The sequence below is a fragment of the Sphaerodactylus townsendi genome, linkage group LG12, assembly GCF_021028975.2.
Source record: "Sphaerodactylus townsendi isolate TG3544 linkage group LG12, MPM_Stown_v2.3, whole genome shotgun sequence".
Classification (NCBI taxonomy): domain Eukaryota; kingdom Metazoa; phylum Chordata; class Lepidosauria; order Squamata; family Sphaerodactylidae; genus Sphaerodactylus; species Sphaerodactylus townsendi.
In genome coordinates, this window is record NC_059436.1 from 50,762,539 (window position 1) to 50,788,326 (window position 25,788).

General features: G+C 45.6%; 1 protein-coding gene across 1 annotated transcript in view; it reads left to right on the plus strand.

Moving 5' to 3' along the window:
* Positions 1-1,469: 1,469 nt before the first annotated feature.
* SPTAN1 (spectrin alpha, non-erythrocytic 1) overlaps positions 1,470-25,788 on the plus strand; it is a 113,997-nt gene continuing 89,678 nt past the window's right edge. Inside the window, 8 exon segments of the mRNA XM_048512218.1 lie at positions 1,470-1,581; positions 13,325-13,564; positions 14,455-14,580; positions 17,473-17,613; positions 19,788-19,934; positions 23,851-23,984; positions 25,166-25,310; positions 25,402-25,556. Of these exon segments, the coding sequence (XP_048368175.1) occupies positions 13,328-13,564; positions 14,455-14,580; positions 17,473-17,613; positions 19,788-19,934; positions 23,851-23,984; positions 25,166-25,310; positions 25,402-25,556 (1,085 nt within the window). The 5' untranslated portion in view covers positions 1,470-1,581; positions 13,325-13,327.

The following is a 25,788-nucleotide window of genomic DNA, read 5'->3' on the forward strand; positions in this document are numbered from 1 at the left end:
GCAGTACAAGTCACAGATTTCCTCGCTTGTCGTTTTTTTTCCACATCTACGAACGAAATGAAACGCTCTGGGGTGCTTTTGATAGGATCAGATAGCTCTCAGCTTGATTTCTGAATTCTGTACCCATGCATAGTTTAACTCACCTAGATAACAAAGCGGAAACTTACGCAATAACGATATCGAGTAAGAGGGTTGGCCAGGAATGTGCTTAGTAGTACAGTGCCAATTGTGAAATATACAAACATGCCCTTTAGAATGAATTGAAAGTGATTTTTGTTCAGTTTATAGGACTTGTCTAAGCTTTGTGTATTCATGTGGGGTCCTTTAATGGGTTATGTCTCCTGACACTCCTGACCCCCTCTTTCCTGTCTTGTTCGATCTATGGGGCTCGTTGCAGTCCTGTGTATACTTGGGAATAAGTCAAATTAAATGCATTTTACTGACAGCAAATCCCACCAACATCAGTTGGACTTCTAATAAACATGTATGGGTTCAGGCTATAAATAACTAGCAAACTGTGCCTTTGCTGATGAGCTTTGTATAGTTAAGGGGATTAAAAAACACTCTGAACTTTATCCATCACTAATTTATGGGTGTGAGTCAGTAGAATATCTCCTAACCTCTTGGCTGACCAATCCTTAACATTCCAGGGTGTGCATGTGCATATGCACAGATTAAAAGTGAAACACAAAATTAACAGCAGCATTGAAATAAAAACAAAACTGAGTAAAGTTGAGGATGAGGATGGGTGTTTAAAACCCCACAATTGACAATCAACACCAAAATCGATGCTAGTGTCGTGTTATCAGCTTCAGACAATATTATTCTGAAATGGAGTGCAGGGAAAAGGACACAAGGGTTGTTTGGAGACTACAGGGTGTTATGACAGATTGTGTAAGAAAGACCTATGACAGTGTCAAAAATATACACCTGGGCTGGAGATCCCCTATATTTTGAGACCCTGGGCTTCAGCCTGCCGTGCCTATAGGTAAATCCAGCCCTGGTGGAGAATCAAGCCAGATAGGGTTTGGTGGAAAATCAAGCTGAACTCGGTTCTCCCCATTTGAGTCCGCCTGCTCTAACCACTACATCATGCTGTCTCTCCATAGAGCTCAATGGGACATATTCCCAAAAGTACCCAAGATCCATCATGCCCTTAGTTGAAAGTTCAGCTCCATTCGTAGGACTGGACATGATCAGGAAAAGGAAGCATCCGAAAAGAAGGCGCACCTGGAACGGCACAGGTGCAACACTGGAACTCCGGAACCGTTCGGGCTTTCTCGGCTTTTTCCGCCTGCTTTCGGAGAAAGGGGACGCTACCGAACATGCTCCGGCTGGGCGAGGCGGTTTCTCACTCCTCCTCCCCCCCCCCCGCCCCTTTCCGCTTCGGCTTTTTCCGCCTCTCCGAGCCAGCGCCGTGGAGTTCCGCAGCGATGACGTCACCGCCCCCGCCTTTATAAATAAGGGGCGTTGGCGCCCGAGCTGGGCAGTCGGTGTCTGAGAGGGCGAAGAGGCTCGACCTAAGGGAGGGGAAGCGCTCGTGCGGTTGGCGAGGAAGGGGGCCCCTCTGGAACAGACCCGGTGAGGAGGAGATGGAGGATGAGGGGGACCCACGGAGAGGCAAAGGGGGGAGGCGGTTGGGGGTCGAGTGTCGTAAACATGGGGTGTGGGAAAGGCGGGGGGGGGGGTCTGCTTCGGCCCCGTCGCAAAGGTGCGGGTGGGACGGGACCGCATCGGGCAGGCGGGCGCGAAGGTGGGGGGCTGGAGAGCGCCCCCTTGAGGCTCGTGCCGGTAACGCAGCCTGTGCGCCTTCCCAGGGAGAGGATGACCATAAGCCCCGCGGGGCGACGCTGCTTGGGAGAGGATGCTAAAGCGGTGGATTGATCGGGAATGGCGTCTTTGCAGGATTGCTTTGCAGTCCTTGTAGCTCTTATTGGAGGGCGGCGTCTCCTGGGCTCTAGCCCCTGCTCAGGCACCGGTTCAGCAGAGAGCAGCTGCTCTAAAACAATTAAAAATAATAATACTGACAACCATCCATGTTTAGCTAGCATTGCAAGAACTGGGGGGCTGAAACCAGCAGCTCCGCCCAAAATGGCCAAACTAAACCACACAGTGAACAGGGAAGGAGCAGACTGTACAATTACACACATATACACAGTAAATATACTACAACCAGCACTGTCAGTTGCTTCTGGGTTCCTCCAAATTGCCATCAGTGAGGCAAGTGGGGGTGGGTGGGAATTGGGTGTCTTTTCGTCATGCATGGATCCAGTTCACAGCCCGCTTCTGTCTCCCCACCCCCTTCAAATTGTTATCAAAGGCAGGGCAGACAGCAGCAGCAGCAGCAGCAGCCAAACAGCCGTCCTTTGTGCCTGGATCCCGCTGAGCTGAGAATTCTCTCTCCGAGGGGTTTGTAGTCATTTTTAGAATAACATTTAAAAGGCTTAATGTATTCAGTGCTTTACAGGAGGCTGTTTAATCTCCTGTGGAAGTCATGGCTGAGATGGAAGAAGGATCATGCAGTGTGATTTTGATCAGAATAAATATGCATAAAATGGAGTTGCTCGGCCACGGTGTTATGCTCATTTCTTTGCGAGTGAGACCTGTTTAACTTTGAAGGGACCAGTTCCTGATAGATAGGATTGGGATTGCATCCCTGAATGCCCATTTATCTGGGAATAAGCCCCTTTGAGTAAAATGGGCTTGCTTCTGAGTAAATGTGCCTAGTCCAGGTTACTTGCTCTTCTGGGTTACTTGCTCTTCTGTCCAGACAGGATTGATGGGTGTGGAAACTTGTATATATTTGTGTACATGTACTATTAAATAGTACTGAGACAATGTTCAGTTTTTAAAAGCCAGGAGACAGGGAAATGTGTATTTTTTTTCATTACGTTCATATTTGAACCCATTTTTGCCCATGAAAGTGTGGTGGTGGTGGTTATTCACAAAGGCAATTTCTCAAAGAATGCTTTATGTATTTGTTTGTATTTTTTCCCATTAGAGACACCAAGTAACTTACAGCATTCTCCTTTCCACAATCTTATTCCCACATCCCTGTGAAATAAGTTAGGCTGAGAGTGTGTGTCTGGCCCAAGGTCACCCAGCAATCTTTTATTTATTTATTTATTTATTTATTTTTCAACTTATATACCGCCCAACCCCCGAAGGGCTCTGGGCGGTGAACAACATGACATTCAAATACAGATAAGCATAAAATCAAATATAAGTTAATCTCTAAATACTATAAATTAAAATGCAGCAATTAATACATAACATAACAATGCCCGCAATATCCCTCTTAAACCCTCCCGAGAGGAGAAAAGAAAGGGTGGGTCCAACAGATGGTAATGGACCCTAATTCCATAAAAATGGAAGGGGGGGGGCACTTTCAGCGGCTGGACACTCCAAAAGCCCGGCGGAACAACTCCGTCTTGCAGGCCCTGCGGAAATCACCAAGATCCTGCAGGGCCCGAACAGCTGGAGGGAGAGTGTTCCAGCAGGCAGGGGCCAGGGCTGAGAAGGCCCTGGCCCGAGTGGAGGCCAACCGCATCATGGAGGGGCCAGGGACTGTCAGTAAATTGGCCTCTGCTGAATACAGAGGCCTAGTAGGGACATATGGGGTAATGCAGATTCAAACCAGGGTCTCCCAGATCCTAATCTGAGACTGACTTGCTATATAATCCTGGTGCTTAGGTGGTGACAAATAAGATCCTGTTCAAAGTCTGGCCAAACCACAATTTCCACGTATGATAAACAATACGTGCCTTGGTCCTGACTGGAAAAGATCTTAGGCCTAAAAAAACCCCTGCTGTTGAGGGGGATGAAATGTATGTTTCAGCCTTGTTTGAACTACCCAAGTAGTTTGTTTCCCCAACTGGGGCCAAGGTTAATTTTGACTCGTTTAGGATTCCTACCAGGGATCTTTGCAGATGCCTGTCTTTATTACCTGTTTGTTTTTTACTGGCAAATATATGACGAAGCTACCGTACCCTGTGGCAAGTGCTCTTTTTAAAAAATGTTATTAAATGCACGGATGGAGGTGCCAGGGGGAGGTTTGTGGGTAACTATCATACTATATTTTTGCACGTCTTTCTTTTTACAAAGAAAGCAGTAACTGTTACGTGGGGTGATTCCAGAGAGCTGGCTGTGTGAGTCTGTGGCATCAGAATGAAACAGGAGATCAGCGGCACCTTAAAGACTTTATAAGAATTCATTCTGCCGTAGAATAATGCCACGTTCGATGAGGTGAGCTCTGGCTCGTGAAACTTATGCTAGAATAAGCGTGATTAGGCGCTGAGGTGCCAGCGGACTCCTGCTTTATTTGGCTGCATGGATTTGAATATGGTGAATCTAACCTGCATTAGCGTCTGTGAGTACAAAGGAGAGGGGGTGGTAGTTATTCTAAGAACAGGTTGTGATGCCGAGTGCTCGCCCTGTTGCTAACGTGGCTACCTGCCATTGATCCGCTTGCAGGCAGTCGCATGCTCACTGGCACATTGCTCCACATTTTAAATATGCATAAAACTCATCTTTAACAGCAGCATCTCCATTCCAAATCCCGATTTGCTAAGCTTGGCTGTATAAAAGATGAGGAGACTTGGGTGGGGCAGCTGTTGTAGGCATTGTTTTCCTGCTTCTGGAAGAAATGTTAAGAGTCCTCATTGCAGGGGGGGGGAGGGGGGAGAGAGAGAAGGGAAGGATCCACCCAGTCTAGCAGCTGCAGGGATTTCATTCAGAACCTTGGAGTATATTCTGACAGCAGAGTGCCCTGCTCCTTCAAGAGAAGAGATGTGGAGGATGCCCCCCATGCAATGAAACAGTGTTTGTTCCCACCTGATTGGAAAAAGGAAAGTGGGACATTCTCAGCCCTGACCGAGGGCGGGCTATTATAACCGCTTAACAAGAGGAACACCCGTGTGATCTCGCTGTGGTTTCTAGGGGAAAGGGTTTCCCAGACGAACAGATTAGCTGCATACAGTAAATCAGGTAACTGTAAAATGGATGGTGTAAACAATCTTTCTTTTTAGCAAGAAAGAAAAGGATGTTTCTTTTTTTTTTAATTAAAAAGATGGAAGAATACTAGCAGTTCCTAAAAACAATGGAATCTCTTTCCGGGGGTAGGACTTGCTACATTTCAGCAAACCTTTTAGCTCAAGAAAAATTCCAGGTTAACTCTTTCCTAGCCCTTTGTCCCCATTTCTGGGCCTCTGCCTGTTTTATCATTTTCTGTGCATTGAAAGTAGTTATTTAAGCCTGATAGTCTCTTTCAAATTGCCAGTTTATATACAGATCATGATAGGTTACAGGTTTATCATTATTTTAATTATGTTTATTCTTGTTGACAGCAAAAGGATGTTGTTTTGCCTCTTTAATGACTTTGTAGTTTTCTGCAGTTGGATTTGATTCCTTTTTATGCTTAATTCAATATTTTACTATGTGCGGTGGACTAATTATTTCATTTTCTGCTGGTTTTGTTCTTTAAACCTGGTTAAAAATTGAGCTGTTTCCAAGATGATCTTTGTTAGGCTCTGGTTAGTATTGTTTTCTGGCATGATCAATATGAGTTAACAGGAAATGGTCCTGGGAGCCTTCTGATCTCTCAGTACAGAGTGTACCGCATATTTTAAAAATATATGATTCAAAGGTGTGGAGTAAAAAATTCTAGACAGTTCTTGATTATTCTGAAAATAGGCTTTTGGAAGAATGTTATATTCTTTTATTCAATTCTAACAAATTAATCGTCCTATAAAATTTGCATTAATTTTATAGACCCGTAGTGCAGAAATTATCAGATGGCTTGGAGAGGAGGACATGTCTGCAGCGTTGGCAAGAAGCCACAAATGAATTAACCTACAGATTGAGAAGAAAACAGGGCAAATGGAATTTCAGCTGTGTTCCATATTTATGACAACCTAGTTTAAAAACTGGGGTCCACAGCCATGAAATTAACAAAAGCGTGTAGCTTGCTGAATTGCTAACAGTTTTGTTTCTTGTATAAAATTGCCTGTCTTCAAAAAAGATGGTTGAAGCAGGACCTTGTGTGCGTTTGGGCTTTTAGCAGATTGTGTTGCGTTGTTCCATTTTGGTCTGTTGTTGAGGAGAGAAGCGTGCTTGTCCATCCACAGATGCAGTCGGTTTTAAGTTGGGACCTTTTGCTGTTCTAGCAGCCATAACATTCTTTTCTCCTTGTCATTGGTTTCTGGAACCTCCATCGTAATGGGGTGGAGCAGACTGCAGATGGTGCAAGAGAGATTGCCAAATGCAGTTCAGTGCCAGGTTCTGGTTGGTTGGTTGGTTGATTGGTTGGAGATCAAGTAGCACAGTGTACCACTGTCTCCCTGTAATAAATAATGTATAACGTATTAAGCCATGTCACAGCAGATGTGAATTTCCTTGAGGAAGGAGGCAGATGCAAGAAATGTGGTGTTTTTTACGTGATGCACCATGGCATATAGCCATCAGGTGTGGTGAATTCTTAAGAGGCCTGTGTCTGTCTCCTTCTTATCCTGCTCTCCAAACAACCGTCACCACACCAATATTTTCTACCTTCTTATTTCTAGCCCTCAAGAGGGCTTTTTGGAAGGGGTTCGTATCCCAAATATTCAAGCATTTCTGAATTTTGTTCATTAAACTTGAACAAAGTGAGGTTGTATATAGGAAAGAAACAGCATACAACTTATTCCATGGTAATTTTTCGTGATGCTTTTTTATAATTTTTGACTGCTTTAATTTTGAGTGGAGAAGGGGGTGTATAGTTCAGATAAATGGCTGTGAAATTTTTTGCAAGCGCAGGTGGGGGCAGAGATTATTGGTCCTATTTGTACGTTGCCATAAGTTGCACTTAACTGAATATGTGCATAGCTCTTAAAACGTGATCTCAGTATACTCCTCCCTTTCAGACTCTGCATTCCTTCATCATGCTGTCATCATTTCGCAAAGTCAGAGTCCAGGTATTTTACAATGTGCATGTAGTGATAGAGCCATATTCTTTTCCTGTTTGGTTTTTCCCCCCTTTTTCTGCCAGTGATAACATTTGCACTGAATCTCTTTAAAGCTGTGTGTGTGTTAGTACCTAGAACAAAGAAGTAATGCAATATCAGCCAAATTATTATGGCTTTCTATTGGGGAGGATTCTAAATGCCTTTTCAGATCCCCCCCCCCCCCCCGCCCTTCCCATGCATGATGTGTGATGAGTGTGGTTTTCTGGCATTTATTAGGACTTTTAAAGTAGGATGATGTTTTTGTATGAGATGCTGCTGGCATGGGTTGGCAAAGGGGATGGATCTTTTAAAACGTTTGGCTGATGCAGCCTCCCTGCAAATTCACCCCCAGCATATTTCAAGCGTATTCTGTACCAGACTCATTTTGATGATGGTCAACCAAGTGCTTCTGTACCAGATATTACGCTGGACTGCAGTTTCTGCAGTTATATTTTCTCCCTTTTGTTTCAGTTTAATGGAATTAAGTAGATCACATAATACAGAATTCATGTTGAGAGACAGAAAATGTAAAATCTTCAAATTCCAACATAACGTCAGCTGGTTTCCTAACAGCTACAAACTACAAAATGATAGGCTGATTCCGCATGGGCCAAAAACAGCAGTGTGAAAACGGTGTGAAAATGGTGTAAAAGGGTTTATACTGTTTTCACACCACTGTTTTTGGCCCGTGCGGAATCAGCCATAGTTACCGAGATAATGCCAAGAAGATAAGGTTGGGAATTGAGAGACTGTTTGCACTGATATTTATTTTAACGCCCTGCATTCCAGGATAATTGATTTTCCCAACGTGTAAAATTCTCACATTTCTGGTCTCTTGATGGCCATGATTGACGCATCAAAAAGGTACATAGTTTGGGTCGACATTTCTGTTGCATTCAAAAGTACAAACTTTCCGTGAGTTCTAGTGATGCCTTTTTATCCCATCCTATGTGAAAATACACAGCATTTCCACCTTCTATTTCTATGCATTATGCACATCAGGAGATGAAGATAACTGCCATAATCTAGTTGTTGAATTAAGGGTAAATATTCATGGCCAGTTGGTCAGCCAGCTCCTTTTGTCATCATGGTTTCCTGTGTCCAGAGAACACAAACACTTCTTCCTCCTGGCTAAACTTTGCATTTCCCGTCAGCCTCTGTTTAAAATGGCCTCAATAGGCCATGTTTAAAGGTCATGTCTGAAAGTAACAAAAGCCAAGCATTCTTTCTCTTTGCATACTGCAGAAGGTTTCCAAGAAAGGCTGACCTTCCTTCCTTGCTGACGCCGAAGGCATAGGGGATCCAAACAGAGGTTCCATGCTATGCTGAGATATTGTTTTTGGGTCTAGGGAGAACTTCTAAAATCCCATAACCTGAAATTCAGACAGGGCATTGTGCGTCAGGTTAATTTGGAACCAGAGGTTAAAGGTTGCAGTAGGTTTTAGATTTTACTGCATTAGTTCTGCAAACAGAATTTTTTATTCGGAACCCTGACAGTTTCATTCAGAGCCTCTCCCCCCTTCCGTGGAAACTTCATTTTGGCTAAAGTTCATAACATAAAAGCACGAGAATTCATTTTGGTCCTTTGGAGGGAATTAAATTTTAGATTCTGGCTGCTTTTTTGAAATCCTGATGTGAAAAGAAACATCTGCAGTTCTGGGCTGTTTGGGATGCAGGGGTTATTAAGGAGTTGCCCGCCTGCGGCGTGTTTTGTTTTTAAATGCACAAAATGCCCGTCATTACAGCAGATAGCTTTAAAATGCAAAGATTCTGGGTTGGGGGAGGGCTTGGCGCATAAGTGTCTGGTTTTCTTGTTACGGTGGTATCGAGTAGTGTCCTTAGCTCATCTTCAGCTGCTTTGTGTCACAAATAACCAGCACTAAAAATTTTGCGCTACAGTGTGGGCAACCAAGTGTTAAGCACCAGAATACATAATACGACCCCTTAACCTATGACACTTTTCCCACACAAGGGAGGACAAGTATGTACCCCAGCCTCAGTGCACAGCGTACATGTGTCTGTTTCGCAGCAAATGTCCATTTGCTTTCCGGCTTGCATCCACGCCTCAAACCAATGCTTCCGTGCCCTTTGCTAGGGACAGCATGCGGGTTTTTTCTCCACACGGGTTACCCCGTGATAAATGTATCACACTGGTCTGGCATGAAAATACCTTGGCAGCCTTTTAATGCTGTTTTAACTCTCTTATTGATGCTAGAGGAAGCTAATAAAACCTGTTCCCCGATCTCTCTGGGATAGATTAATTGTAGCCCGGTACCTTTATCTCCTGGTTGAGGCCCGGTGGCGTAGAGCAATCACCTCAGCTAGGTGTAATGCCCTGCCTTCTTCCTTTAGCCTTGGATGCCACCTTGGAATTCCACATAAAGAATGGAAATGCTCGTGTGGCATGGGTTCTGTGGAAACAGTATCTCATATGCTGTTGGATTGTCCTTTTTATGAGATAGATAGGAAGAAGCACATAATCCCCTTCCTGCATGGAAGTGAAGGCATTACAGATAAACAGAAGGTTATATATCTTTTAAACAGCCACAACTACCAGCTGTTGGAAGCGGTGGCTAAATTTTAAAATGGTATTATTTTAACTTGTCAGAAGTTGTAAAGGCTGTTATTATCTTGCAATGTTAATGTTAAACTATTTATATGCCATTAAAGGTATTTGAAATCGACAACTCTCTTATTTACAGCAGCTTTTCCTTCATGCATATCCTCACTGAAATTCTGACTGTTACGTTACACCATTTAAAAATAAACACCATTTGGTGTTCTTAAATAAATACCAAGCATTCTGCATTTTTTAATTTTTGTCTCTGGCTGACTTCAGCCATCTGGTTAAAGAGCACAGTGGAGTCCTTAATCCCCGTTTGTTTTCCTCCACACCTTTGCTGTTGTCTTGCTGAAACCAACAATAGTAGCCATAACTTAAAAAAAAAATCTCAGAGAGACGGAGGCCATTTAATTCCCTTGGCTGTTGATCTTCCACGGTGCTACCCATTTCACAGTCTTCTAGCTTTATTCTGCAGATTCTCTCCACTTCCAAGGTGAGCGTGGCAGCGCATGGAAAATCTTGCTGCCTCGTTTCTCTCTGGCACGTCGCTCTGTCCTCAGCGCTCTGTCATCTCGGAGAAAGCAGCCCAATTAATTCCTTGTCCCTCCTCAGCCTGGAACTTTCTATCTAGCATTTGACCTTATCAGCACAGTGCAGATTGCGACAGGCGGGGCCGGCCCCTGCGCTGCACCAGGCCTGGCAGCCAGCAGCAATGCGCGGAATGCGATGATGTCTGCGAGCAGGGGGCCCGAGAACAACGCCAGTTATTCCGTGTCCGAGTGCCTCTGGATTGAAAATGTGTCACATTTCGACATCACCGGTTCTTTTTGGTACCCATCCTTGTTCCGCACAGAGGCTGGCCTTGCTTCAGACCAAGAACGAGCACATCTTAGTGACCGGCTGTACAGAGACAGGCTCCCAAACCGTTGTTGCGTCTGCTTGGAGCAGGGCCCTCTGCGATTCTGAGGTGGAAATATTGGATGCACACTGCGTTATTCTGCAGCAGCAGCAGCAACGGCCGGCCATCTGGGCTTACAGCTCCCCAGTCGCGCAGAACGCAGCCTTGCTGATGTCAGCTCCACCCCCACCCCCCCACAGGAAAGAGCAGTCCATTATTGCTAGACCAAGGCGCTTCTTTTCCGATTGACTTGCGCCGGCTACAAAGAGCGCCTTTCATTTCTGTACGTTCTGCCTCAAGGGCAAGCTGCCTGGCGCGATGGGAATAGTGAGAGGGGGGTTGGTTAACTTGGCGAATCCTAAAATATATTTGGGCACAAGTACAATGAGGATTTCTCAAGCAGCCGTTCCCTGGGAAATAATGGCGGGTTCTATGGAAACAGCACAAAGGCTTAGCTGCGAGAGCCCCTCCTGAGGGGAAATCAAAATGTCTCTCCGTGTTATAGAGTCCGAACAGAAACGGGAGGTGGGGGAGCACAAGCCGGCGCAGGTGGAAGCAACTGCCACCCCCCACCCACTCCGCTGCCACCAGCCCAGCGTTCAGAAAGACTAGGCTTAGCACAATTGCTGTCACTTAGCCTTTCATTTGTAGTAATGAGTCACTTGCGTTTCGCAAGCCGTCATGACTCTTGTGAGAGAGTTGCTACTAGGCTGGTTTGTCGGGGCAGCTAATCTGGTCTCCCAACTGGATTTGCCGGACAACCGCTCCTAAAAAAATATCAACCTGGGTCTGCCTAAAAGCCGAAGCGTGGCTGGGCAGATTCCGAAAGCAGACGGAGGTTTCTTTGTGTTCCGGCTCCTGGTTCTGACAGTGTTAGGTTAGGGTTTGATAAATAAAACATTACAGATTTCTGCAACCTCGCCCTCCACGCATGCACGCACGCACACACACACAAACAAGTCTCTTTCCTAAAATGCTGCAATGCAGTCGGGGGCCTCAGAGTTCACAAAAATAACTGCTGCTGCTGCTGAAACAGCTATCCTTCAGTAGGGTGCGATTGTATTAGGAGAACACTCTGGAATGCATGAATTCACCCCCGCGTGTCATGTGTTCCCAATCAACCACCACCCTTCCGGAGGTCCGGATTCTAACAGAAGAGATAAGACTGTGAACCAAATATTTTCCTACCTTGGGGAGTTTTTAAAATCAAAATTGCATGCAGATGTGTTTCCAGGGGTTGTTTTTTTTTGAGGGGGAGTCGCATGCAGCTAAGAAGAGATTAAGTAACAGCTGCTCCCTGTGTAAATTCTGGAAGTAACTGCCGGTCTTTTTGTTTTGTTTGTCTTTGAAGTGGTCGGCGAAGAGTGTCAGCTGTCGTGGCCAAAGGGCTGTTCGACACACGATGTGACAGAAAGCCCAGATCTGTCACTGACCACAGGCGGTGAAACGGGGCCCCTGCGAATTCACCTGCTTATAATTCCAAGCATGTGTTTTGTCTCATACTCACATATTGTTGCTATTAATTATTAATTTGTTGTTATTTATTATTAACCATACTTTTTTTTGAATTGCATCCCTCTGATATGACTGAAATGTCTTCCAGGAGCAGCAGTGGCGTAGGAGGTTAAGAGCTCGTGTATCTAATTTGGAGGAACCGGGTTTGATTCCCAGCTCTGCCGCCTGAGCTGTGGAGGCTTATCTGGGGAATTCAGATTAGCCTGTGCACTCCCACACGCGCCAGCTGAGTGACCTTGGGCTAGTCACAGCTTCTCGGAGCTCTCTCAGCCCCACCTACCTCACAGGGTGTTTGTTGTGAGGGGGGAAGGGCAAGGAGATTGTGAGCCCCTTTGAGTCTCCTGCTGGAGAGAAAGGGAGGTTATAAATCCAAACTCCTCCTCTTCTTCCTCTTCTTCTTCTTCTTCTTCTTCTTTTTCAGATACACATCCTTTTTATAACTGCAGAGTAAGAGATATTTCTAGCACTGAGTGCTACTCGGAAAAGCTTGAAAAGCAAAATTCTTTTTGGAAATTAAGGGAATTTGAAATGTCTTTTGTGGTATGACAAAGGGCCTTTGATTTACAAAGGGAAAGGGGGAAATTACACTGAGCTTTTGTGTCCTAACTTTTGTGACATCTGCATTAGAATCGCTGACATAAATGGAATATAGAGATAGATGGATGTGTATCTGTAGTGCTTTGAGAAAGAAAATATAAAATTTATTCACAGCCTTTTTGAAGCTCAAGGGAATTTCTAGAAATTTAGACATGAAATGAGGTACCAGGGCTAATATTACAGTCAGCTGGAAAATAATAATGTAGGGAAGAGATCTCCGTAGCAAACATAGCTTTGTAAATTCTGCAGGTGATGGTATGATGATGAGAATGGAGAAAGTTTTGAACACGCTTGTTAAGGAAATCCCAGTGATTTTACTTGAACTGTTTTTCTTGCATGTTTTCTTAGAAGTACAACCATTGATATTTTGGAAGCAGTGACTGTGTTGTGGTGCAATTCGAAACAAATGAAAACCTTCCCAGTGTCTCACTGCTTGACTAAAAAGGGTGGGGCAGTTTTCTGACGCTTTTAAATCTCCTTAGTGACAACGATTTATAGGCATCTATAATGTGAGCCTGTTGGTTCCCACAGGACCGCAGCAGCGTAAGCCAATTTATGAATTGCACTCAGTTAACTCTTCTGTCTACTTTGCGTTGTTGTGCCTTTGTTTTTAACTCGCATCCAAACCTGTAAGACACAAACAACTCATTTCTTGTGTTGTGGCCTGTTTATTATAAGGGACGTCAGCTCTGCCCTTGTTTGAATCTCCTTTCTGCCACTTCTAGCTGACTGTCATGTCGAAACAGCTAATCAACATCTCTTGACTTCTAGAAAATGGATCCTACTGGAGTGAAAGTGCTGGAAACAGCAGAGGACATTCAGGACCGGCGCCAGCAGGTTTTGGACCGCTACCACAGGTTCAAGGAGCTATCCTCCTTGAGGCGCCAAAAGCTAGAAGATTCCTACAGGTTCCAGTTTTTCCAGCGTGATGCGGATGAGCTGGAGAAATGGATCCAAGAGAAGCTCCAGATCGCTTCGGATGAAAGTTACAAAGACCCGACCAATCTGCAGGTAGAGGCCCCCTTCAGATGGCGAGTGCTCCGCTTAGGCTGATAATTGACCCAGCTGTACATGTGGGAATGCTTCAATATCTGGGGGCAAATTACGTAGATCAGGGGAGTTGGGCTCGTTTCTTATGAGGGCTGAGTATGACATAAATGTGACTTGGCCAGGTGTAGGGGGAGTGGCTGCCTCGGCCATCTGGCTCGTCAGTTCAGACCAGGACGTGGGTGCTGGTGGTTGCCTCGGCTGAGAAGCCCTCATCAGCCTCGCCAGCCCAGATTAGGACTGGGGGAGGTGGTTGGTACGGGGCGAGGGGGCTGGCTGAATCAGCTGGTGGGGGAAGGGGCTTCCCCAGCTCTGATCGACCGTGGGGGGGAATGCCTACCTCAGCTGGTGAGTCCAAAGCAGCTTTACCAGCCCAAATTGGCAGTGGGAGGGGTGGCTGTTCCATGCACTCACCAACCCAGACTGGCTCACCAGACCAGATCAGAAGCTGGGTGGGGGGTTGCTTCATAGGCCCTCTCAGTGGTCTGGATTAATCCCTCAGTGCTGCACGTTTGACACCCCTGGGGTAGATAATATGCATGGCTCATGTTTGACACAATGGCGTAGGAGGTTAAGAGCTCGTGTATCTAATCTGGAGGAACCGGGTTTGATTCCCCGCTCTGCCACCTGAGCTGCGGAGGCTTCTCTGGGGAATTCAGATTAGCCTGTGCACTCCCACACATGCCAGCTGGGTGACCTTGGGCTAGTCACAGCTCCTTGGAGCTCTCTCAGTCCCACCCACCTCACAGGGTGTTTGTTGTGAGGGGGGAAGGGCAAGGAGATTGTAAGCCCCTTTGAGTCTCTTGCAGGAGAGAAAGGGGGGATATAAATCCAAACTCTTCTTCTTCTTTCAGGGGAAACTGCAGAAACACCAGGCTTTTGAAGCTGAAGTGCAAGCCAATGCTGGCGCCATCGTTAAATTGGATGAGACCGGTAACCAGATGATTAACGAAGGGCATTTTTCTTCGGAAACCATAAGAGTGAGTGTTGCGGAACTCTACTTCTTGCTGGAATTGACATGACTCCTGGAACAGGCTGCTAATTAGTTGACCACCGACAATAGCCCTGCAACAGAGAGAAGCTTTAAGTGTGGGTCGTGATTCTCAGGGTAGCAGCGCTGATGCAGATCCCCGGCCGGTCTCTTTTGCAATGTTCTGAAATGAGGGGTGGCAACTGTGCTGCATCATCGTGGCAGAGGATCCAGGAGTCTGCAATCTGCGGCTCTCCAGATGTTCATGAACTACAATTCCCATCAGCCACTGCAAGCATGGCCAATTGGCTGATGGCTGATTGGGAATTGTAGTTCATGAACATCTGGAGAGCCGCAGATTGCAGACCCCTGCTCCAGACAGAATGCTGGTGATTATTTCACTTCCAGGTCAAATCCCTTGTAGTCAGCTGCTTGAAAACTACTAATCTCTGCCCTAGTTGAAGAGATCTTTTCAGCACTGGCATCTGCGCCCGTGGTCAACAGAGGCAAGAAAAGATCTTTTCCGAAGCTGTAGTTCTGTTGCTAAAGAGCATTGAATGCTAGAGCTGATATAGCCCTTCAGTTCCAGCACACCCTTATATGAAAGTGGTCCATTATCAAATAAGATCTGTAATTTCTTGGCAGGCAGGCCTTAGGAAACAGCTCAGTGGTGGTGAACCTTTGGCACTCCAGATGTTATGGACTACAATTCCCATCAGCCCCTGCCAGCAATTGGCCATGCTGGTAGGGGCTGATGGGAATTGTAGTCCATAACATCTGGAGTGCCAAAGGTTTGCCACCACGGGCTCAGAAAGTTGTTATGGTGACCTTGCAGTCATAGAGGGGAAAGGAAAGCTCTGCTTTTCCAAGGGACCAATCTAAAGCTGTGGTTCAGAAACGACTTGTGCTAGAGGCAACCTTAGTTATACTCCCCTGAATGGTATACCCCCAGAGCCACACCCTGAATAAACAGCTGTGTCGTAGCCCAATTTTTTTCTAGAAATGTGATAACTGGGGGCTCTGCTCGTGGATGTTGGCTTTGACATGTGTTCTGTTTGCAATGGTAACCCATGTGTTAATGGTTCAGTCTTTCACGCCGTACAGGACCGCACAGCGCCCAATAGTAACTACTATCCAAGTTGGGTCGCACATACGAGTAGGTGGATTACTGGCTGTGTGGCTGCTGCTGCTTTTCCCCCTGTTTCTTTGAATGCCTCTATCCTTCCCTCCGCTCTTGATTTGATGTTTTAACGGCTTGAGGGTGTAACTGCTTGTTGCAAGAGGCAACATCGGGCATCCCAACAGAGTTCTCCGCTTCCGTGATGTGAAATAGAACATACTGGCATCCCGTAGCTGACGTGCATTTCCCAACTCCTGTTCTGCGGTGCTGGCTGCTGCCGGTGGGTATAGGGAAATGCACCTGGTGATGTCACCGCACTGGGTGACTTTTACAACACATTATGGAGGGGGGAACTTGATGCCAGGGTGGCATTTTTGGCAGCAGCCTAATTGTTCTTGAAACATGTAGATCTCCCCTGTGATTGTTATGATCACTGGAAATGCCGGCTGCTGTCTTTCCCTTTTAAAAAGTCACAGCTGAATTGGTCGTATGACTTTGATAAGGTATGTTTTTGCATGGGTTTTTTCCCTCATCCTCTTCAGCTTGACTTTCCAGTTGCCCTTGTTGATGATCACAGCACCGTGGATGCTGGGTGGAGCAGACCTTGCCCTGTTTTTCAAGCGTGTGCCTGATGTCCTTTTTTAAATTTAAAATTTCCTCTTTAATCGTAAGCAGCTCTTCTAGACGCTTCCAAGTAGTTTTTCTCAGACTGGGTTTGACAGTCATCGCACTGTAACGTTTTAATAATTCAGCCATTAAAATCATTGGCCGTCACCTCTTCTTCCTTTTTGGGAGTTCACTTGTAGTTTGACGCAAGTGAACCGGATGGAAAGCGATATGGTTAAATCTACTCCCATTACAGTGTTTGACAAACCTCACAAAAGCTATTTGCAAGGTTTGTCTTTTGTTTTTGTTCCTGAAAAGAGAACGTTTTAAGTCATTTTATGTGTGGTAGTCTATTTGAATCAATTTTGGAGCAAACTTTAATCGTATCAAATGGAGCATAGGGGTTAAATGGGAAGCACCTGATACAGTGGATCAGAGTTAGGAGTGTGGATACGTGAGATTCTAGCTAAAACCCTTGTTTGTGTTGCTGAGTAACCTTATGGAAGACCGAGTGCGGCTTGCCTCTGTCACTGTGAGAAATGCTAAACCCTTTTGAAGAGGGTAATGCTATTACAAGTCTGGTTTGCCTGAGAGAGACTTTTGAAGCATGTTAGAGTTACAACAGTTTTCAGGGGACTACTTTTAATTGGCTGTGCTTGAACTGGACTGATCATTCCTGACAAATTCCAGAAAAGCAGCCATCTTAGTCTTTTACAGCAAATACAGAAAGCAAGAGAGGGCTTTACGGCGTCTTAAAGACCAGTGGATTTATTGTGACTTTCGTAGACTACAAACCACTTGGTCAGAGACATAACATGTTGCCCTCAGTTGGCAGGGGTGCATATATTTATATACATCTCATACACATAGATATAGAAAGACCACAAAGAGCCAAAAGACCATGGCTCATTCCGCACATGCAGAATAATGCACTTTCAAACTGCTGTCAGTGCTCTTTGAAGCTGTGCAGAATAGCAAAATCCACTTGCAAACAGTTGTGAAAGTGGTTTGAAAACGCATTATTTTGCATGTGCGGAAGGGGCCCTGGAAATGAAAAAGTTATATATGATACAGCTACATAAAGCTTGAATCTACCAAAACGAATCTAGTAGTGGCAACGGTATCATGTCTTTCACGTATTCACTGCATTTTTCTTTTTTAAAAAAAATCATAAAGACTCGACTCCAAGAACTTCACCGTCTGTGGGAGCTGCTATTGGAGAAAATGCGGGAAAAGGGAGTCAAACTCCTGCAAGCGCAGAAGCTTGTGCAGTATTTACGGGAATGCGAAGATGTGATGGATTGGATCAATGACAAGGTCTGTGTTGTGGCCAAGGTACTGACGTTCTATTGCCTTGAGGGAAACTGGGCTAGGGTTTAGGGAGGAAGGGGGCGCAGGCATCTGCAGCCACATGGGGTAGTTTTCATTGTGGCACAAACGTAACACTGTAAGATGATTTAAGTTACAGTTGATAACCATTTGGTGATAGAATAGGCCAGTGGTGGCGAACCTTTGGCACTCCAGATGTTATGGACTACAATTCCCATCAACCCCTACCAGCATGGCCAATTGGCCATGCTGGCAGGGGCTGATGGGAATTGTAGTCCATAGCATCTGGAGTGCCAAAGGTTTGCCACCACGGGAATAGGCAGTGTTTGGTAGAATCATAGAGTTGGAAGAGGCCACACGGCCCATCTAGTCCAACCTCCTGCTCAACTGTTTATCACTGAGCCGTGGTATAATTCTAGAGCAGTAGGGAAAGACTCTGAGATGCCATGGATTGTTGGTTTCCTTATCAGCCCCTGCCGGCATGGTCAACTGGCCATGCTGGCAGGGGCTGATGGGAATTGTAGTCCATAGCATCTGGAGTGCCAAAGGTTCGCCACCACTGCTCTAGAGCATAGGTGTCAAACTCGCGGCCCTCCAGATGTTATGGATGGGAACTGTAGTCCATAACATCTGGAAGGCCGCGAGTTTGACGCGGCCTTCCAGTGGTCTAGAACATCCTCCCGCCACTGCTTAAAAACTGCCAGTGAGGGGGAGCTCACCACCTCCCCATGGCAGCTGATTCCACAGCTGCACAACTCTCACTACATCTTTGCCAAATATCTAGTTGGAACCTTTCTCCCCTTAATTTGTACCCATTTTTGGAGTCCTATCCTTTGCTACCAACAAGAAGAGCTCCCTGCCCTTCTTTAGGTGACAGCCCTTCAGGTTATTACAGCCTGAATGGGAAATGGTTAAAAAAAATGGGCAAAGGTGAAAAATGGATGAACTGCTTGACGTAGTAGTGCTGGAATGCAAGACAGACGTTGCTTTTTAAATGTGTGCATTTTACAGCAGTGGAGAGTTTGTAAGCTCCCTGCCATTGGTGAAAAGCACAACACAGTTGTGCGTATGGTACATGTTGCTTTTAGGACACTAAGGAGCAGCTGTGGCATAGAAGTTAAGAGCAGGTGTACTCTAATCTGGAGGAATAGGGTTTGATTCCCCACTCTGCCGCTTGAGCTGTGGAGGCTTATCTGGGGAATTCAGATTAGCCTGTGTACTTCAACAAACGCCAGCTGGGTGACCTTGGGCTAGTCACAGTTCTTCGGAGCGTCTCAACCCCACCTACCTCATAGGGTGGTTGTTGTGAGGGGGGAAGGGAAAAGAGTTTGTAAGCCCCTTTGAGTCTCCTTACAGGTGAGAAAGGGGGGGTAATATAAATCCAACTCTTCTTCTTCTCTATGTGGTGGCAGAACAGCCTGTCCATTTGAATCTAATATATACATAAATGAAAGAACACATTTAGAAAGAGAAAGCAGCCTTATATGTGATTAGATCACATTTCTTCCATGACTGAAAAATGTCTTGTTTGTTACCTTGCGAAAATAGCAACCTCAGACGCAGTTAGACTGATAAATGGTACCAAATGCCTGTGTAACTTTTCTTATAACTGGCTGTTGTGGGTATTCCAGGCTGTGTGGCCATGGTCTGGTAGTTTTTGCATCTATGGGTGGCATCTTCAAATGCATGCCATGGAGAGAGAGACATCTTGCCATGATCACAACCACGCAGCCTGGAAAACTGACAACAGCCAGTTAATTGCAGATGTGTGAAATCCTTTGACAATATATTTTCTTATAGCTCTTTGTCTTATACCACAGGTAACTCTCAGCTGACTAAATTGCTTTAATTACTCTAGAGGATCACAGTGCCATTTTAAGGAACAAAATAATAACCTCTTACTGGGCCAAGTAGACTTCAGAATACCAGAACACAGTGTAGGTTTGGCCTACAAAGATGTCTGCTGCAGTGTCCAGAGAATTCTTTTTTCTTTTGACACTCCTGTATTAAATTCCAGCGGAGGGGCTTTTCTTTTGCTTTATTAAAACGCGCCAAGATAAAGCGTTGCAAAGATGGGGCCCAGCATTCCTCGTTCTGATAACATCTAATGATGCCTTTGCGATTCTGGTCTTTTTGAAACTGGTGGGTATTGTTGTCACCAGGAGGCAATCGTAACATCGGAAGAGCTCGGCCAAGACCTGGAGCACGTTGAGGTTTTGCAGAAGAAATTTGAGGAGTTTCAGACAGACTTGGCAGCCCACGAAGAGAGAGTGAATGAAGTGAACCAGTTTGCCGGCAAGCTCATCCAGGTAATAGCTTTTGATGGCAACTACAGTCCTTCTGCGTCCAACTCAAACGCATTATTAAGTGATGTTAGCCCTGCCTCTCCCCACCCCCACTACTGACATTTGCACTTCAAAGCACGCATCGTGAATGTGGAGAATGACTGGAGTCTGTATTAAGGTCACGGCTGCTTTGATTATCAGTCAGAGGAGGAAGGAAGGAGGAGCATTTCTAATCCTCTCAGGGCATGGGTGTCATCATTCCCCCCTTCCTGGATCTGTTTCCGCAGCCTTCTGGAAGGACCAGAGTGAGTGTCAGATCATCATGCGTCAGGGTTTTTTTTTTTTGCTTAATTCCTGCAATCTCAGGAAGGGCTCATGTTGGCATCTTGTTACCATTGATTGTCTAGTCACTGAGCTTTATTCACATGCAAACTTGAACCTGATCAGTGCCTGGTAAACTGAGATAAATCCATAACACAAGCTTAGGTGTTACGTGGCATGAACGTAAAGTACTTCCTGGACCATTGCCACTCCCCATTACAATGAAGACTTTGAATCAGTGGTGGGATCCAAAAATTTTGGTAACAGGTTCCCTCTCCAGCCCCCCCTCAGCAAAGGGGGCAGAGGCATACCTAGGCAAACCTGAGCCCTGAGCAAAACCTAAATTGGATGCCCCCCCCCCCCATGGGCAGCCACCCCACCAAGACCCCTCAAAATTTTTTTGCACCAGGTCATTTCTAAATCATCATCACATTATAGAAAATGCCCCAACTCACAAATCTGAATACAACGATGATGAAACACACAGGTTCTTTGATAGAGACTGGTGAGATAAAAGGTACAAAAGGCTGAGAATCCATGAATTGCAGTACCTGAAAGGGATTAACCCAGTTCAGGGAGTCACATTATTAGTCGCAATTGCTATATGGAACCTTCACGTTCAAAGGCAGGATGCCTCTCGGGGAGGTGAGGGCGTTGAGATGGAAAAGCAGACCCAATTAGTAACCCTCTCTTGGCACACACAAATAATTAGTAACCTGCTCTCGGGAACTGGTGAGAACCTGCTGGATCCCACCTCTGCTTTGAACCCTAAATTATTTCCCCAGAGTAAGACAAGAGTAGCTGCAGGAGATTGACACTGACTTTGTTATCTTGGCATTTGTAGACAGCTATGTGGTTTCTGGCCAATAATCATTAACCTCAAGATTCTCTCTCCAGAGCAGGATTGTGAGTGGAAAGCAGGTGAATAGATTTTTAGGCTTGGCTTAGCTGGGATTTGAACATTAGGCCATTTAGGCATACTGTACTTACCCAGAGGCTGAATCTTTTGTTGTGAGGTCTCCCCATGATTCTCAGTTTACATGCGAGGAGACGCCCTGCTGATTCCTCTGAGGCCAGCCACCATTTTGCTTGCCCCCTGCTTCTGGGTCAGGAGGTTGTTTGCTGCCTTTCTCTCTCTTCTCTCTCTCTCTCTCTCTCTCTCTCTTTAAGTGGCTTTAATTATCTATCACTCCTCAAATAGATTGAAACAAAAAAAAGAAAGAAGCCCCAGAAAGTGCCAGAAATGTTGACTGAGGAGTGGGTGGAACTGCTCCTGTGCGGGCAGAGGAAGGCGAGGAGGAGCAGAAACCCGGAGGAAGCCAAATGCATACTGCTCCACTTCACTTTCCCTACACAGGCACAGGAAAAGTCGCACTTTGCCTGCCTTTTAAAACAGCAGCGCTTTTCTGATCTGCAGTGCTGTGAGTTCCGCGGGGGCGGAATGTATGCACAACCAAGAATCTGACCCGAAGGGAATATACACTCACTGGGTGGCAGACCTCAAGTGCATAAATGGCCTTAGTTAAAAAAAAAAAAAGACAACTCAGCTTAGACTCTAAAGAGATGCTGTATTTTGGAATGGAGATCACTTATTTTCCATGTTGTTAGGCATATTGCCCCTTAATTATTGTGACACCGATAAAAGTTATAATAATACAACAACCTTTATTAGGCATATTAAAATAGGCTCCAGAGCATTACAGACATTTCTGAAGTACAAATCAAAAGTACATTCAAAACACAGACAGATAAACTGTATCTAGCATTGGACGTTACTTAGAAAATCCTGTCACTTGTGAAAGAAATTTTGCTACTTTGTCCAAGAACAACAGAGTTGTCAGAGTCTCTTTCAGATTTGTCTAAGACCTGCCCAGGAGAGAAATTCCTGATACCCACATATTTCGGACAGTCAAGTATAATGTGAGCAAGAGTCTCCACTTGGTTTTTACAGTGTGGACAGACCCGATCCTGGAGAGGGATAGATAGGTAGTGACCCTTTGTAATGGCTGATGGAAAAGTATTGCATCTGGCCCTTGTAATAATCCATCTCTGTTGGGGCTGATAAAAGTTTTTAAACAAAAAGGTCAACTGAATTGTACCTTTCCAAGATTGTACTTTTCTTGTGGAGAGCAGCCTATAACATTCTGAATCTGCAGGTTTATCTGCTGGCAAATACTAGTATAGCACTTCTTGTCAGAGATGAGGGAGGCGTCCGTAAAGAGCTTTAGTGTTGTTCTGGGAAATGTGAATGTCCTATTTTATTCAGGTGTCTGTGTGTGTGTCTGTGTGCTCGCTATCTGAGGTCCTGTGCCAACCCACCGCTTTCCGCTCAGAACAATTCAGAAGTTTCTGTGTTCCACCCACTCTACTGATCTTCATTAGTTGGGGCCAGTGGTCTTAACCACCTGTTCTCGCAAGTGTCTTACTTTGTTAAGGTCTGCCTTCCTGGGAACTCACGGGTGTCCGGTGGAATTGAGGGGAATTTGGGTGCTGTGTGGTTTCCGGGCTGTATGGCCGTGTTCTAGCAGCATTCTCTCCTGACGTTTCGCCTGCATCTGTGGCTGGCATCTTCAGAGGATGCAGGCGAAACGTCAGGAGAGAATGCTGCTAGAACACGGCCATACAGCCCGGAAACCATACAGCACCCAAGTGATTCCGGCCGTGAAAGCCTTCAACAATACATTGAGGGGAATTGATTCAGAACAAGCAAAAATACTTATTTGTTTTGGTCATAATTAACTTGTGGGGCTCACTGCCGCAAAAAAAGTGTTACTGCCATTAGATTGTGTCTTTAAAGAGGATTTAGATAAATTTATGGAGGATAGGTCCCTCGATGGCTGTGATACACAGTGGCTAAATGTCATCCCATTATAGTGTATCTCCCAATGTTAATTGTTGGGGGCAGTGACAGGGAGACTATGACCTCCTTGCTGTGGCAGAAGGCCTTTTGAGAGCATCTGGTTGGCCTGTTCGAGAAGTGGGATGCTGAACTACCCTGTTTCCCTGAATATAAGACATCCCCTAAAAATAAGACATAGTAGAGGTTTGCTGAAGTGCGAAATATAAGGCATCCTCCGAAAGTAAGACATAGCAAAGTTTTTGTTTGGAAGCATGCCCGACGAACAGAACACAGAAAAATAAGACATCCCCTGAAAATAAGACATAGCGCATCTTTGGGAGCAAACATTAATATAAGACACTGTCTTATTTTCGGGGAAACACGGTAAGTGTGCCAGTGGTCTGATCTAGCAGCACTCTTCCTACATTCTGCAGGAAGGTTGCAGCTACCTTGAAGGGTCATCCTAACTTGTTTCTTTTGCATCTGGACCAAAGACAAGATTTGTGAGTGTGTGTCTCCTCTCTCTAGTCCAGTCCTTTCCCCCACTCATCTCTCGATTGAAGGAGGTTCGTTTCTATCTCTTTCCTGGTTTAACAGTCTGCTTGGGGGAGTTTTGAGCTGTACATGATCCCTGTTACTTGCTGGGGGGGGGACGTGGAACAAACGAGTTTATGAAGATAGTGGAAGTTACCGAAAGAGAATGTCCTAGGCAAGCCGGAACAGCTTGGATAAATGGAAGTTCACCAAAAGATTCCCCCCCCCCTCCCTTTCACTTTCTAGGAACAGCATCCCGAAGAGGAATTAATCAAGTCTAAGCAAGATGAAGTCAACGCAAGCTGGCAGCGTCTTAAAGGATTGGCTCTTCAGAGGCAGGGAAAGCTCTTTGGAGCCGCAGAGGTGCAGCGTTTTAACAGGTACGAGTTGGGCCAGTTCTGTCGGTCTCTTTTATCTGAAATAATAATTACATCATTTTAAAAAAATTACTGCCTGTAAAATTGAACATATGACTGTTGGTTTACCTAGCCCAGCATTGTCTGTCCTGGCTAGCAGTTGGTCCCTCAGGTCTCTGGCAAAGACTGTTCTCAGACCTGCTACTTGGGCTTATTCAGACCCAACCTAGCAGGGATTGAACTCGCGCCCACCCGCGTGCAAAGTATGTGTTCTGTCATGTAGCTGTGCCCTCCCCAAAGTTATAGGGAATCCTTGCCTACTCCTTCTATGGCATAGGTGTCAAACTCGCGCCCCTCCAGATGTTGTGGACTACAGTTCCCATCATCCTGGCAGGGGATGATGGGAACTGTAGTCCATAACATCTGGAGGGCCACAAGTTTGACATCTGTGTTCTATGGCCGTGGTGGCATGGCCAATTGAGCATGCTGGCAGGGGCTGATGGGAACTGTAGTCCATAACATCTGGAGTGCCAAAGGTTCACCACCACTGTTCTATGGGTTTGCTTGCCCATGGGAGGGAACAGTTTGTGCTTTGAACACATACGCACGAAGCTGCCTCATACAGAATCAGTCTGTTGGTCGGTATTTCCCGATCTTCCACCTTACCTCACCTCAGGCTGGCCGGTGGAGGTCTTTCTCAGCATCTACCGTCTGATACTTTTTATTGGAGATGCCAGGAATTGATTGCTCACGCTCTACTATTGAGCCTTGCCCTTTAAATTACACCATGTATTTGTTTTGTGCAGGTTATTTAGCTTTTGGTTGTTATGGGCTTTCCAGGCTGTGTGGCCGTGGTCCAGTAGATCTTGTTCCTGACGTTTCGCCTGCATCTGTGGCTGGCATCTTCAGAGTTGTATCACAGAGAGAAGATGAGATCACAGAGAGATACACCTCTGAAGATGCCAGCCACAGATGCAGGCGAAACGTCAGGAACAAGATCTACCAGACCATGGCTACACAACCCAGAAAGCCCACAACAACCAGTTGAGTCCAGCTGTGCAAGCCTTCAACAATATATTCAGCTTTTGTTCATGTGTGCATGACAAGAACAGCCCTATCTAAAAGAGAATATAGTTTAATGGAGGTCTTGGCTTTTGTACCCTGATAGGGAATGTGAATTAAATTGGGCTGCATTTTTTTTGCAGGGACGTGGACGAAACTATCAGCTGGATTAAAGAGAAAGAGCAACTGATGGCATCCGATGATTTCGGTAGAGACCTGGCGAGCGTGCAGGCTTTGCTGCGCAAGCATGAGGGTTTGGAGAGGGACCTCGCTGCTCTGGAGGACAAGGTAGATGGGGCAGATGTTTTTGTTTTGGAACAAAAAACATTTGAATGGCTCTGCCGGCCTTGCTTTTTACTTGTGGACTCTCTGCCTCTAGGTGAAGGCTCTGTGTGCAGAGGCTGAAAGGCTGCAGGAGTGCCACCCCCAAAATGCCTCTCAGATCCACGTGAAAAGGGAAGAGCTGATTGCGAACTGGGAACAGATCCGCACTCGGGCAGCAGAGAGGCACGCTCGCCTCAATGATTCTTACAGGTAAGAACGTCACCTGTCTGGAGAGACTGTGTGTGGTTTTTCCAAATGTACGATTTCCACGCCCTGATTCATATCATCTTCAGCGAGAAGGAGAAAAGAGTCACCTTTCTGTGGGTTTGATATTTCAGTAATCCGTGTACTTGTCTTGGCTTGCACTTCAAAAGTAAGTATTTGAATTAACTGCTGATGGATGCGATTGGTTTTGTGATCTGGAATCCTAACAAGTTTCTAA